The following is a 13,829-nucleotide window of genomic DNA, read 5'->3' as shown; positions in this document are numbered from 1 at the left end:
TTCCGATTTTTTGATCAAATCCGATTTTTTTGTCTGCTCGTTCACACCACAAATAAAATGCGACAGCAAACGCGCTCTAGTGTGAACGCTCTATTGTTTGACTGATGGCCCTTAATATAAAGACTTCGGACTTCACGTTTCCCAATTTTTGCTTTAAGTTATTTTGTTATTTCCATAATAATGTAGATAACCTAATAATTATCCTTATTGCTGTTTTAGAGAAGAGCGGTGCTTGCTGGCTACGTTCACACTGCAGGCGAAAGCGCATGAAATCCGATTTTTTTGACCCTATGCGACCCATATCCGATCATGCTATGACAGTGTGAACGGAACAAATCCGATATTTTCAAATCCGATCTGGGTCACTTTCGTATGTGGTACTGAATCCGATACATATCCGATGTTTCAGAAAGCGACTGCTGTTTGAACGCTCATGTCGCATTAAATCCGTCTTTTACGTCACTGACACAAGACAGACGCCAATTATCAGCGCCAGAGAAGCGCCCGATAAGACATCGCGAACGCTTGCTGGCTATCCAGTGAAACTGCTGGGAAGACAACGTTGGAGAAACGTTAACATTTTATTTGTACTGCATAATCTGCAGATTCTGACAGAAATCTGCAATGGCCAGTCAGAGGTTAAATTCGACCTCAAAAACATGTAAACAAACAATTAAGTCCACGAAACAAGAAGTGAAATAACTGAGAAAGACTAAAAAACAAATGTTCTTTAAATGAACCAAATAAACACTCTAAAGTCAAGAATAGAGTCACGACTACATTGCAGGACATTTGAGTGTCACCCACCCGGTTGTTCACCAAACCCTATTATGGCCTTCACACTCTTATTTTATAGCATTAAATTTGCTGACTTTTCTTAAAGTGGCCTAAAATACAGACTCAAAAAGGGCATCTGGCATAAATCCAAACCAAATGTGCTGGAAGCTAAGACGACCTTTCAAAATAGTCTTTTGTCTTCACAATACTGTTTTATAAAAAAGAAAAAGAAAAAAGGAGCACATCTATATATATTTTCAAACTAAAAGAACCAAAAACATTTTGAATTCAAAGCCTAAACTTCACTTTCCATTAAAATGCAGTCTTTTTATTTAAAACGAAACATATTTGTTTTCCTGTGTTCCCATAGTTTACATTTTCTCTGGTGTAAAAATAATATAATTCTAACAATATTTGAGGATTTTTTTTAAGGAACCATTTGCATGCTATAGCGGATTTTTACGTGACAGAGGGGGAGAGAAAGAGAGCCAGAGGCAACAATCAGAGACAACATCATCACATTAGAAAGGTATAGTAATCATCCACAACTATTTTCAGTTGCGGATGATAAAGGATTCATAAAGTTTATCCATGTAGTGAATCCTATGTATACAATTCCCAGCAGGAAAACACTCTCCCAAATAATCATCCCAGGCCCATATGACAGAGAATGTGCATCCTCTTTTTGTTTTGCATATTTTAATTTATATTTTATTTTGTTGTGGTTTGCATTGTTTTGTGTTGTTTCACTTTAAATTTCTTTAAAAGGAAAAAGCTGAAAATTCAAATAGTTAAAAGTTGAAATATAAATAGTTGTTTTTGTATTTTATAATTTATTTATAACATTTTATGTGGAGTGAATAAATAAAGCATATTCACGTGGCCCCTAAAACACAATAGAAGTGCTCCAGGATCCTAGTGGCTACAAGCCAGGAAGTATAACAGGATTTGGTGTGTGGTAGTAACAGGTAAATGAACATATTTTTAAATTTATTTGAATATATATGAGTGTTTGTGTATAAAAATGCAAACAATACACATATGCTTTCAATTGTGTCATGTAAGTAATCTAGGTAGCTCTGTACGTGCTTTGGAGTTTGTACTTGTTTCGGAGTTTGTATGTGCTTTGTCTCTAGGGGCCACCGTATATATTTTTGTATAAACATTTATAAATAAAACCACTTTTGTTTACATTAGTAATTCCTTTTGTGCATAATTTTATATTGTTGTTGATAATAAATTAATTAAAGTGACAAAACAACCTGAAGAGCCGGTTGGGAGCTGAAAGAGCCGGTTCTCTTGTGTCAGAAGCATGTGGTGACGCGGGAAGAGTTTGGCTGCAGACGAATGGCAGAGTTTTCTGTTACAAATTTTACCTTTATGATTTATTTCCCTTGGAGATTTTTTTCTTGATCTTGTTCCACAATTTGAATCTATCAACATACATATTTACTCCTTATAGGATGACTGCAACTAAAATACCCTTAATTAAATTCGTTTAGTCTGTAATTTGATGACTTTTCCAAAAAGTGGCCCAAAATACACATGACAAAAATGTTTACAATTTTACATGGGTGCACAGACCTTTGTACACTGAGGCTGTTCCTGGTCTAGTTGGACTTGTATCAATAGAGATGGACTTTAGATCCACTGGTGTGGGTCAGATAAAACAGTATGGTGATTATAGGGATTCTTGAGACTGTGAACTAACTGGAAACTGTCTGTTTGTATATTTTATGGAACAATGTTAATGTTCAAAGCTGACCTTGACACTGTCACAAGAACTGTCACAAGAACAGAGACAGAAACCTGCTGGTCTTTGAAGGATCATGGTGGAATCTCCAAACAATGCGATAGTAAAACAGCACAGGGGTGATCATATCTGATGCACATAAAGGATAGTGACCATGTGAAGATGAAGGAGAGGATGCCTTGGCACAGACATGAAGCCTGACATGTGGTGGCATGGTGGACTGACAGCATGAAGCTTCCTGGTTCCTTTATAGGTGGAGTTTGCAAATGTACCACGTTACATTTCTCTTGCTTCCTCCCACAGTGCAAAGACATACACGTTAGGTTAATTTAATTCTAGAAAGGATGTGGATGTGAGGTAGATAAAGTGCTTTAGGTGCATAGGGTAAAGTCCTGTATTAATTTATCGCCTGTAAAAAATATAAAGTGTGACTTTGAGTGGTCAGTAAGAATAAAACATAAAAGTGAGTTTATTATATTACAGGTGGCAAAGGCCCAGCTCTAAACAGCACGGACAGATCCAGTCCTTAAATGCAACGCAGTAGTTTTAGAATAGAACAGAATTTAACTTTATTGTCATTGCACATGTCACAAGTACAAGGCAACAAAATGCAGTTTGCATCCATCCAGAAGTGCTTTAGCCATAATATAGATATATTACAAAATATATATTAGCAATAATATAGATATACAGCTATATTACAGAAAAGGGTCCATTATGGGTATGTTATAATGTACACGGTATGAAGGTATGTTATGAATATGCTATAAATATAAGTATGTACAGGCTATGAACAGGATATAAGTAGGAAAACTATAGAGAAATATGAAATGCAAGTTATAAACAGTTGTAGAATGATATATTGCAGAGAGGGCATCAAGTCTGCTGTGGCTTAAAAGGGGCAACCCATGGATCACATAAGCTACCTAGACATGAGTTAAATATTCATCACTCAGGCTGGGCCACCTATGGCTTTATTTCCCATCAAATTGCAGCCACATTGAAAAAATTCTCTAATCATATGTGAAGATATTACTGGACCAGAAGATGTCACCATTACACAGTTTACTCAACTTTCAAACCACCAAGTTTCTAATATGAGGCACTGCATGATATCAGGAGCTAGCCCAGATTGTAGCATCAGCACTCTTGGTGGTCAGACGTCATGACCTGCTGTGGTTATTTGAAGGTGATGAGATGACCTGCCACATCTGTTTGAGGTGATGTCACAGCCTGTGGAGCAGAGGTATAATGCCCTGTTTAGTTTTATCTTCTTTGTACGGCTAAAAAAGGCAGCAAGTTTAAGCAGGTAACACTTTTTTAAAAATGTATTTTATTTTTGTTTAATTTTCTTTGACTTATTAAAAAGTTTAATAGTATCTTATGTTAGATTTTTCTAATCTAGACATGTACAAAATCATCCATCAATATATTTATGATATCATATGGTCAGTTTTCAAATGTATTAAATTAAAAAAAAGCTAATACACACAAAGAAAGTATAAAATAGAGAGGGTCTAACTTGCATCATAGAGCAGAAAACATATTTATTCATAGATAAAATGGTCAAATCTGAGTAGACAATCACAAATGAATGGGAAAATTACTATACACAGCTGTAAGCACTGAAAGAAGATCAATTAATATGTACCAGCGAGATTAAGTGACAGTCTTTTTAATAAAATGCATTAAAAAAATTACACATGCAAAAGTTTCTGGTTTGCAGAAAACAAATAAAAATTACATTTTCAACCACTCTTTGATATGGTGTACTGATTAGCTATTAAATCATTACCTCTAGCATCACTTTTAAACTCTATTAGACAATTTAAAATAAAATCTTGAAATTGGAAATTTCTAAACATCTCCTTCCATAATACATTTGAATAATAAGTGTTCTTGTCATGTTTGTACAACACATGATGGCGCTGTTTACTCACAGAAGAAAGATTTCTGCATTGAAATGAACTGAGTTGTTATAGTGATGGAGACTGTGCCATAAATAAGCAGTAGTTTTGTGCAGTATTTTTCACTATTATTTACATACAACAGTTATCTTTTCTTTACAAGAGGTTAAGAAAATATTAAACGGTAACAAATCAACACACAGTGTAAAGATATCTGACTTTCAGTGTTTGAAACAGTCCAGTCTCAAACATCAGTTTCAAAAGACCAAAAAGTGTAATGCTTCATTTTGTTAACAGTTACAAGGTCACTGTTCATTTATTCTTAAATGAAGCTTTCCGAGATTCATTCTCTGATATTTTATAATCACTTAGTGAGAAAATTTCCTGATTCATTTTTTTGCTTCTGTTTGCTTCAAATCCCACGAGAGTCAAACAAAAGCATAAATCAGAGGCCACAATATTCAGATTCTATAGAAAACATGGAAACTGTAGAGTATTTACACTAAACATGTTCATTGGTTCCCTTCAATAAAAATCAATCAGTTCATCAAATAAAATCTGTTGATTGACTCGATTTGATTGACAGGACAGTTGATTAGAGGTGCTGAGTTTTCACCACCATCATTGAGACAGGGACTGAAGTATGGGTGGAGTTTCTGAATGAAGGAGCAGCTAGTAAAGGAGTAGATAAGAGCTGCAGTATCCACATCATAAAAAGAGACCAGACCCTCCTCATAATCCACAAACACCCCCACCTTCTCAGGACCAGACTGAAGACAGAGACGGACTGAAGGGCTAGCAAAAGCTCTGTACTCATTTCTATTTCTCAAGCCTAAACTCCAGAAACCATCCTGAGGAGTCAGCGTGATTTTTCCCTTCCTGTTGACCAACTCGCTGGCCACTCCTAAATCCCAGGCAGTCTTTCCTTTAACCTGAACCTCGAAATAAAATCTGCCTGATGATAAACTCTGCTTTCCTAAAACATTAGGACATGGAGAGAATCTCTGTGGGGTGTCTGGAAGATTCTTCCTCACATCACCACAATGCACCTGTTTTCCATCATCAGATAGGATGAGTCTCGAACTTGCTGTATCAGGATCAAGAGTCACATCCACTGCATACTGCTGGACCCTCTCCAGCTCAGCCTCAAGCAGCTTCTTCTTCATGCATTTCCTGAGTTTCTCCTCCAGCTGAGCCACAGCTCTAACCACAGTTCCCTCATATGAAGGTGGATGAACTCTGATCTCTGTCCAGTCCTTTGTGGGTAGAACAGTTTTCAGGGATGAGAAGCTTTGGAGGACGTGTAGGTGGTCTTCAGAGTGTGAGAGCTGCTCCATCTGAGAGCTTGTCTTCTTCAGCTCAGAGATTTCTTGTTCCAGGTCCTTGATGAAACCTTCAGCCTGTTTCTCTGTTGTCTTCTGTTTGCCTTCGATCTCCTTCATGAGCTTCTTCATTCCTCTCTCAGCAGACTCCTGCAGAGCAGTGAACACCTGAAAACCTTCTGCTTTCTCTCTGTCTGCAGAATCTTTACTCATCTTTACTGACTTTTTGATCTCCTGAATCTTCAGTTGTCTCTTCTGGATCATCAGCTGAATTTCAGCCTCTGTCTTCCACAGCTCTGCCTTCTTTCCCTCATATTCTTCTCTCAGAGGAACAAACTCATGAGTCTTGTGTTTGAAAACAGAGCAGAGCGTGCAGACACATGTCTGGTCAGTCTTACAGAACAGCTCCAGAGGTTTATCGTGCTTCATACACATCCTGCCTTCCAGGTTCTCCAAGGGCTCTACCAGATGATGTCTTCTCAGACGTGAAGCTGTCAGATGAGGCTCCAGGTGCGCCTCACAATAGGAGGTCAGACACACCATGCAGGACTTCAGGGCCTTCAGTTTGCTTCCAGTGCAGACGTCACAGGGAACCTCTCCTGGTACGGCGGCTTGTTGCTCTGAGCTGGCAGACAAACTCTGCAGCAGATCATTCCTGCAGATTCTTTCTAAAACCTTCCTGGTCACCTCCACAGCTCCAGGAAGAGTGTAGGTGTGCACCATCAGGTCCACGGTGTCCCGTCTTTTTGCCGTCTGCAGTCGGCTCTTTTTGATAGTTGGTCGACTGGCAAGGACTTCTCCCTGCTGCAGGCGCCACTTAAAGCCTTCAAACTCATCGTCTGTTAAATCTTCCAGGGTGTTTAGGAGCTCCTCTGGTCTCATTATGGCTTTCTGATGAAGTCAGAAGAATATTTTAGCAAATATACATTTGGGAATATCTCCCGTACACGTTAACAACAAATATACTTTTTTCCTTTTTTCTGTGGGTCTTTTACATCGAATGAATTAAATTGTGTAATTTAAACTCTTTACTCAAAATGTGTTTGATGAAAAGCAAGGCAAGAAATGAAACCAGACTTCTTCCTGGTGAGTCACTTTTTCTGGCAGAGACACAAAGGTTGATGATTCAAATCCTGTGTTTTCATGACCTCACTGAGATCAACAAATGCAAATAGCTGCATATCCCCTGATGATGCTTGCAGATATACTTGAGTTTTGATTTGTTCTGTCTCTGTGTCACGGTCCCGGGTTTTGGATCCACAGTTTTCAATTACAAACTTTAAATTCTTGTCTTTATTTAACATTCTGGTTCTCAGTCTCATTGTTCATTAATCTTTGAGTATTTGTTTCAGTGTTTGGCTGCTTTCAGCAGGTTCAACTCTTATTTTGTAGCGTCTTGTTGTTTCCTTATTCTTCTGTGTGTCCGGTCTGTCAGTTTTGTATCTTTGAGTCTTTTGTCTCCAATAGTTACTTCCTGTTTTATTTTGATAGTCGTTTGTCACTGTGCTTTATTTTGTGTTCTACTTCTCTTGTCTCATCATCCCTGATTTGTTCCTGCTCCACCTGTTTCCTCTTACCTCTCTACCTTTTGTGTTTATTGTCTCAGTTTCCCATCATTCCTTGTTGGGCATGTGTTTCCTGGTGTTTTCTCTCCCTAAGTTCCAATAGTATTATTCCTTAAAGCTCCTGGTTTTGGGTTTTGTTTCTTGTGTTTTTTGGACTGTTTTTTTTTTTTTTTGAACTAAACAGTAGTCAGCCCTGCGACAGACTGGCGACTTGTCCAGGGTAGCGCTGTACCTTGCACTATTTTATCAACTGATTCACACTATAACCAGGGTTTGCCTCTTATCTGTATTTTAATTTTATTACAGTACAGTACTCAGTTTTTGGTAACCATTGTCCTTCATGTAAATATGTAAAAATTGTGTATGTTTCTGCTCTGTGTCTTGTGTACTGTTTGTTTGTATATGTGTCTTTCTCGCTGCTGTTACACCCAAATTTCCCCTTGTGGGACAATTAAAGGATTATTCTATTCAATTCTACCCTGCCTCCCGCCCTGAGACAGCTGGGATAGGCTCCAGCGCCGCCCCCCCCCCCCCGAAAAGGATAAGCCTAAGCAAATAGATGGATGGACTAAACAGTATTAAAGACTCGCTTTATGTTCACCTCCATCTCTTGCATTCTGTATTTGCATCAGCAGACTACAAACTTCATTCAACAGACACCTGATCGTGACAACTTTATGTATTTATTGCCACATTTGGCAGATTTTACAGACTCAGCTAGCGAAAAGAAAACGACTTTAGGCTATAAAAACTGTAGTTTGTGACACTGACTTTCGCTACAAATAACAATAAAATGAATAAGCATAAATGAATGAAACTTCCTGTTTGATGAAAGCTGGAAGTTTTCTGTTAATTCTGGTTAAAACACAATAAATATCAGGTGTACTCACCAATAATCAGATTCAGGTCAGATGCTGGGAAATAAAATATGAACTCAGTTGGATTTTCTTCAGAGAGAAGCACAGAGATGTGTCTCGACTGCAGCTCTGTCATCCACAAACTTTAAGGTGAATCTCGTCTGTCTCGTCTCGCTCCGCCTCTTACTGCACCTCTGTTTTCAGGTTTGTTTCCTTCTGCAGGTTCAGACATGATCACAGATACATACATGTGAAACAAGCAGAGTTTAAAATGTTCTCATTTAATGGGATTTTTTTGCAGCATAAAAGAGCCAGTGTTGGTGAAAGCACTTTGGAAGCATGAACCTGTTAAACTGCAAAACTCCTCAAGTAAGAAAATGTAGCGAAAAAGAAACATTTGACATTTTTCTCCATGTACATTTTTATATTTGTGTTCTATATGATCACTTGGGGAGTAACTTTACAGCAACACTGCAGAAATGACTGACCAGAGAAAAAAAACCTGAACAGTCTAACTCTGCATTAGATTCCAGATGTTTTTTGATCTTCAGTTTTTCACTTTGAACACTTAGTGACTGTTAATAAAGTGACTGCTCATTATTGCTAGATTTATTTTTTTCCTTTCTTTTTGCCTGTCCTGTTTGGCTCTTTTGCCATCAGAATTATTGTCTAGAGGCAAAGAAAGATGCCCAACGGATTTACTTTACCAAATTGACCATCCCAGCCTTGCCATAATGGTCCATTTGATTCACCTTTTATTGTTTATTTTATTTTCACTTGCTGAATACGGGACAGACTTGACTGGAGGAAAGAAGGGGAGAAAGAAAGAGGGAAAGAGAAACAGCTGAGAAGAGGGACGGGGGAGAAGGGCAAAAAACAAAAACCAACAGAATGGGCAGAAAAAAAAAAGAAAAGAAAAAGAAAATGCATATATCGATCACCTGGATCACCTGTTGAGAAAGAAAAAAAGAAAACAAGCAGAAGAGAACAAGAGTAATAGAATAAACAACATCACAATGATATATGGGAATATGACAGTAAATACTAAATATTAAACATTATTGTGCAGCACATAAGATCAACAGAACACAGTGTGCTTTGAGGTAGGAGCCAAAAAGGGTGTAGTTTGTGGGTGTGATCACCCGTGTGTACACCTGTGAGCATGGACGCGCTTGTTTTTTTAAAAGGTTCCTTCATGTAATGATCTGCTAGAGGGTGTGGGGGGGCCACAGCCCCGTCCTCCAGGGCATGAAGCAGGTATGGAGGAGATCAAAACTCCAGACATCCAGAGGCCCCCAGAACACAAGAGACCAAGGAAGACCAACAGAGGGGCAGCTGCGCCACTGTCCCGGAAAGAGCTGAGGAGAGTCCCAGATGAGGGCTCACTCAGCAGCCGCGGAGCAGAAGCCAGGGGGAGTTGCAGTGACGCGCCCGTGAGCTCCGCCGGCAGCCAGCTGTGCCTGAGTGACCGAGCCCCAGGCCGAGAGGCCGAGGGCACCCCACCTCCGAAGTGGTCCGAGCGAGCCCCAGGCTCCGACAAGCGGCCGCCAAGGAGTGAGCCGGCGTGTACCTGGACGCCCATCCCCAGACACAAAGAACCACCAATGCACCGAAGTCTGAGGGAGTCCGCCACTGGCAGGGGAAGTGGTGGTGGGGGGAGATAGGCCTCCAAACCTTGGAGGGCCTGAGATGTCCCCAGAGAGGTGGCATCTGATACCCAACCTGACATATAGACACAGACATACAGGCACACACAGACACAAACATCCATTCCCACCCTCATGCTCTCATATGCACTTGCTCCACACTCAACCAACGTGGAGACAGACATAGAGAGACGCTGTACACACAATCACACTCCCCAAGCGTACTCTACGAACCGGGTCTAGGTACCCTTGCCCCTGGAGGGGGGAACTGCACCCAGACCCAGGTGGTGTTACCCTTTTCCCTGCGGTGGGGAGAGGCAGACCGCCCCGACTCCGCAGCAGCAGGGAGGCCCCACACTCCAGACCGCAGTCGGACGGCCAACTCCTCCTCCTAGTCCTAGCCCCCCTGCTCCAGCAGGTCGCAGAGAGTGGGGGTGAGAGAAGACTCCAAACCTCCCTCCACCCGCTCATTGTAGTGTTGATGCATGTGTGTTCTAAGGTGCATTTAAAACCCAGGAGGGCATGGAGCTACCTGCCAGAGAGCAGCAGGTAAGCGCATAGTCCCTCCTGATAGCCCTCAATGTCTACGTGTATTTAAAATTGAGAGGTGGGCAACGACGCCAGGGGTGAGGTGTACACCCTGATGGTCTTTTGGAGTCCGTGTATCGTGCCCACCCCCAAGATCCTATATGTATGTGTAATGAGAGTGTGAGTAATGTGAATGTCTAAGTTGTGGGATAAAATTGAGGCAGAGGCAGCCAGAAGGGGACAGAGGGGGGGTTAGCCTCCTCTGCATCCTGGTGACATACCCCTACTCCAAGGCCCTGCATGTGTGGGTGGTTGTGGTGGAGCGGGAAGAGGGAGGCAGCTGGAGATGGGGAGGGAAGGAAGGGAGGGGCAAGTGACCCCTCCCTGGGCTGACCCCAGTAGGCACCCCCACACTCCGCGACCCGCCAGGGAAAGGGGGCCCAGTCCCATCCAGACCGGATTTTGCCAGATTTTCTATCATTAAAATGAACTGAAATCCCAGACTTGAGGGTTGAAATAAAAGGAAATAAGTCACAATGAAACACTGGAAGTGAGGTGACTGATTAAAATCTTTAGCGCTGATTCATTTATTGTAAAGAGATGTGAAATTCTCAGTTTTCCTTCCCTGCTCTGTAACATTGTGAGACCTACACTGATGTTGAAATAGCTGTCGCCTCAGTGTTCAGCACTAACCTGTCATAATCTAAATTGCATTTACGTAGCAGAAGTAGTAACAGTACAACACATTTAACAACAGGAGGCGTCATCGTGACACCAACCTGAGACAACAGCAATAATGGAAAAGACATAATTTTTTGGAGAAGTCAGAGAGTTAATTTTCTGCTAATTTCTCGTGTAATTGTAAGTAAGATTTGACAAAACAAGTGTTTAAGATTACTAAAATTAAAATGCATTGTGGTAATATAAAGAACCAAAATTAGACCAAGGTTGTCCAAATATTTATGGAAGTAACTGTAGTTCCAGCTTTATGTAAATATTTCCACCTGCAAATAACTCCACTCGCAAAGCTTCAATGATTATGTGTTTTTAAAATTGTGTTCTTTAAATTAGTCTTAATGTTGGCCAACAAAATGGACAAACAGTGAATTTGTTTTTAAATTGAGACTGTGTGTTTATTGATTCTGTCTTCAGAGTAAAATCTTTGTCTCACTGGAAATAGAAAATGTAGAACTTAAAAAAAGGTTTATATTTGTTACATTTTCATAAAGGTTTTTTTTCTCCAAAGTTTTCAGCCCCCCTCTGTCCCAATGATTCACCTCTGACTCTTAGTCTTGCCCCACGGCCTGGCCTGCCTCCAGATAAACCAGTAGAGTTAACTTTATGGTAATGTTACCCAATTTTTCTGAAAGTTTGTTCGCTTATGGAAGCTAATTAGGCATTATTATCTTACTAATAAGGAGTAATGTAGTTGTTAAAACTATTCCAATATACACGTGACAATGATATTTTCTCAGCAGCATTTAGAAGAAATAAATAGTTAGCATGTTTTAGGTTAATCTTAACTCAGTGAGAGGATAATGAACATCTGAACTGTTAGCAACTGTTAGCACGTAACTAACTCTTTTTGTTGCTGTTGATGGGTTCAATGAACCCCCACCCCAACTTTGCTTTCCTAAAAAATTTTTTTTTGTTAATAGTTTCTTTTTTTAGATAGATCAGCTTAGAAGACCTTTTTAAAAGTTTGTTCTAGTTATATAAGTGTATTTCACAGTTAATCTGGCAATAATATAAGAACAGTAGGTCATTTTGGTGAGCTTGTTTGCTTCAGAGTCAGAGAACCGTGTCTGTGAAGGGAGGTTTCTGTATGACTGTTTTTCACTGTGTGAATGAATACTGACTGTTAATGTTGTGTCTGCCCTTACAGTAATAAACTGCTGCATCTTCAGCCTGGACTCCACTGATGGTCAGAGTGAAGTCTTTGTCTGATCCACTGCCTGTAAAACGACTTGAAATATTTGATGCTCGCCGGTTTGACCAGTAAATGAGTAGTTTAGGAGGTTCCCCTTGTTTATGTTGGTACCATTCAACAGAGTCAGAATTAATGACAGTATGACTGATTTTACAATCCATGCTCACAGTTGCTCCCACAGCAGAGCTCACTGCTCCAGGCTGAGTCACTGTGATCTGTCCTCTGGACTCTGAGGACACAGAGACAAAAACATAAAGCAGCTTCATGGTTTTGTGGGCTTCATTTCAGAGGGACAGATGTTGATAGAGGAGAGGAGTTTGATTCTCTGGACTTTACCTGTGAAGCAGCAGCAGAGGAGAGTCCAGATGAGGACGCAGATCAAAGTCATGTTTTTGATGAGGAGGATTTCTGTGGCTTCTGTTGTGATGAAGGACAGCTGTCAGTCATCCAGTGTTCAACTCTCAGGACTATAAACTCTCCCAGAGCACTGGAGCATGGTGCTGCTGATGCAAAGTGCCTCTCTATGGAAATCATCTGACTGACTCCAGCATGACTTGTTTAAAAAATGTTTTTCACAGCATATTTAGCATGTGACACACATGAACCCTGTAGAATTTATAGACAGTTAACAAATGGTCTTTGAGTGCAAAATCTCCAATGGGAGATTGAGACACCCGTGATGGACATTTAAATCGACTGTAAAATTGACATGCAGTTGTTAGAACTAAAGGAAACTGTTGGGTCTAAACTCAGACCCCGCTGTATCCAGGACTTATTCCCATGAAAGAAAAACAAAGCAACAGTGTTCGATCGATTTCTTGCGCAAGGGAGGCCTTCATCCGTGTCCAGCACGTCGAAATGACCACACTGGTGGCCTCCTCTCGCTGCCTTTTATTGACAAACTTCAAACAATAGTTTACAAAACACCTCCCCTTGCAACCCCCCTTTGGTTACAAAGACAAGGCACTGTATGTAAATGTATACACTGAGTGTGTATGTGTGTGTGTATGTTATGTGAGAATGTGTGTGTGTGTGTGTGTTATGTGAGAATGTGAGAATGTGTGTGTGAGACCTCCTGCTGATCAAAGGGTCATAAACCCAGGAAGCTTACATCAGAAGAAACAGATCTTTCAGATAGGATGTATCTACAATAAAACCTCCCCCAGCACAGAGTGGCTGGAGAGGTGGTCAGGATCAAAGGAATGGCTTTGATCCTACTGCTTAAACTAAGACTGCACAAATTTAAGAAACACAATGGCAACATTCAACAATTAGACTTAACAGAAACCACCATCATTTCATGTGGCTACCATATCGGCGCCAGCTGTGGTCTCAAGGCTGGAGCTGACCAACAAAAAACTCTGTACCTGATTACAGACTGTGTGAATCATTGTACTGCTGTAAGCCACACCATACTCCTTATTATAGAGAGTATAATTAGTATGTAGTTGTAGTTCTAGTTTGCACTATGCTTCTGAATTACAAAAGAATGTGAAAATCATTAAATTCATTAGATAGGTTTGTATTATCCTATAATGTTGATT

The 13,829-nt window shown here is 40.3% G+C and overlaps 1 protein-coding gene across 1 annotated transcript; it reads right to left on the bottom strand.

Annotated features, from left to right (window-relative positions):
- Nucleotides 1-4,976: 4,976 nt before the first annotated feature.
- Nucleotides 4,977-6,641, bottom strand: LOC146609186 (E3 ubiquitin-protein ligase TRIM21-like). The gene has a single exon (XM_085346967.1). It carries the CDS (start codon nucleotides 6,639-6,641, stop codon nucleotides 4,977-4,979), a length of 1,665 nt encoding a protein of 554 aa, XP_085203093.1.
- Nucleotides 6,642-13,829: the final 7,188 nt, after the last annotated feature.

Source organism: Diplotaxodon limnothrissa, linkage group LG22, assembly GCF_057381915.1.
Source record: "Diplotaxodon limnothrissa isolate DT_005_m linkage group LG22, D_limnothrissa_male_GT1.1, whole genome shotgun sequence".
Lineage (NCBI taxonomy): Eukaryota > Metazoa > Chordata > Actinopteri > Cichliformes > Cichlidae > Diplotaxodon > Diplotaxodon limnothrissa.
This window is presented reverse-complemented; position numbering and strand designations above follow the sequence as displayed.

Bases quoted from the DNA above. Each gene is read 5' to 3' on its own strand.
- LOC146609186 (XM_085346967.1), bottom strand. From the start codon at position 6,641: ATGAGACCAGAGGAGCTCCTAAACACCCTGGAAGATTTAACAGACGAT.